This window comes from Pygoscelis adeliae, unplaced genomic scaffold, assembly GCF_000699105.1.
Source record: "Pygoscelis adeliae isolate BGI_AS28 unplaced genomic scaffold, ASM69910v1 Scaffold577, whole genome shotgun sequence".
Classification (NCBI taxonomy): Eukaryota; Metazoa; Chordata; class Aves; order Sphenisciformes; family Spheniscidae; genus Pygoscelis; species Pygoscelis adeliae.
Window position 1 is genome coordinate 113,704 of NW_008825116.1, and position 590 is coordinate 114,293.

Below are 590 nucleotides of genomic sequence, written 5' to 3' on the forward strand. Positions count from 1 at the left end.
CTCCAGCTCGAGCCCCCCGCTCACCGGCAGCCCGCAGGAAGGCAGGGTGGAGGCTGAAGGTGACCAGCGGCTCCTTGAGCCCCCGCAGAAAGTCCTTGAGCACTCCACACACCACGTGGATGTCAGCCACGCTGCCGAGGGCGGGCAGTGCACCTCCGGCCCGCAGCAGCCTCCGCTTCCACTCCCGCACCAGCTGCTCTGCGCCCGGCACCCGGTACAGCCCTGTCTGGGGCGCAGGGAGAGGGGCTCAGCCCCGCGGGGACTGCAGCATCACCGCCCCCACCGCCCCAGCTCCTACCTCCGTCAAGCCTCGCGTCTCCACCTCGGTCACACACTGCACTACCAGCGTGGGCACCAGGGGTGGTGTGGGGGGGGCGAAGTCAGCCAGCACGCCCTAGGGAGGACAACGCCGACGGGCTGTGTGCCTGCTGCCCACAGCCCTGCGGCCAGGGCAGGCAGAGCCCCAGCATCCTGGGGCCAATAGCCCGGCAGCCCCACGGAGACACGGAGCAGCCCCAAGCACCGCTGTGCCCCCCCTCACCTCACGGGGCCAGGCGTGGTGGGGAGGCCGGGGCGCGCAGGGGCTGGGG

General features: G+C 72.4%; 1 protein-coding gene across 1 annotated transcript in view; it reads right to left on the reverse strand.

The window, feature by feature from the left end:
- LOC103920509 (rac GTPase-activating protein 1-like) overlaps positions 1-590 on the reverse strand; it is a 12,595-nt gene that overhangs the window by 999 nt on the left and 11,006 nt on the right. Inside the window, exons 9-11 of the mRNA XM_009328255.1 lie at positions 542-584; positions 299-394; positions 3-226 (exon numbers count right to left, since the gene is read on the reverse strand). Coding sequence (XP_009326530.1) covers positions 3-226; positions 299-394; positions 542-584 — 363 coding nt within the window. The remainder of the gene's footprint in view (positions 1-2; positions 227-298; positions 395-541; positions 585-590) is intronic.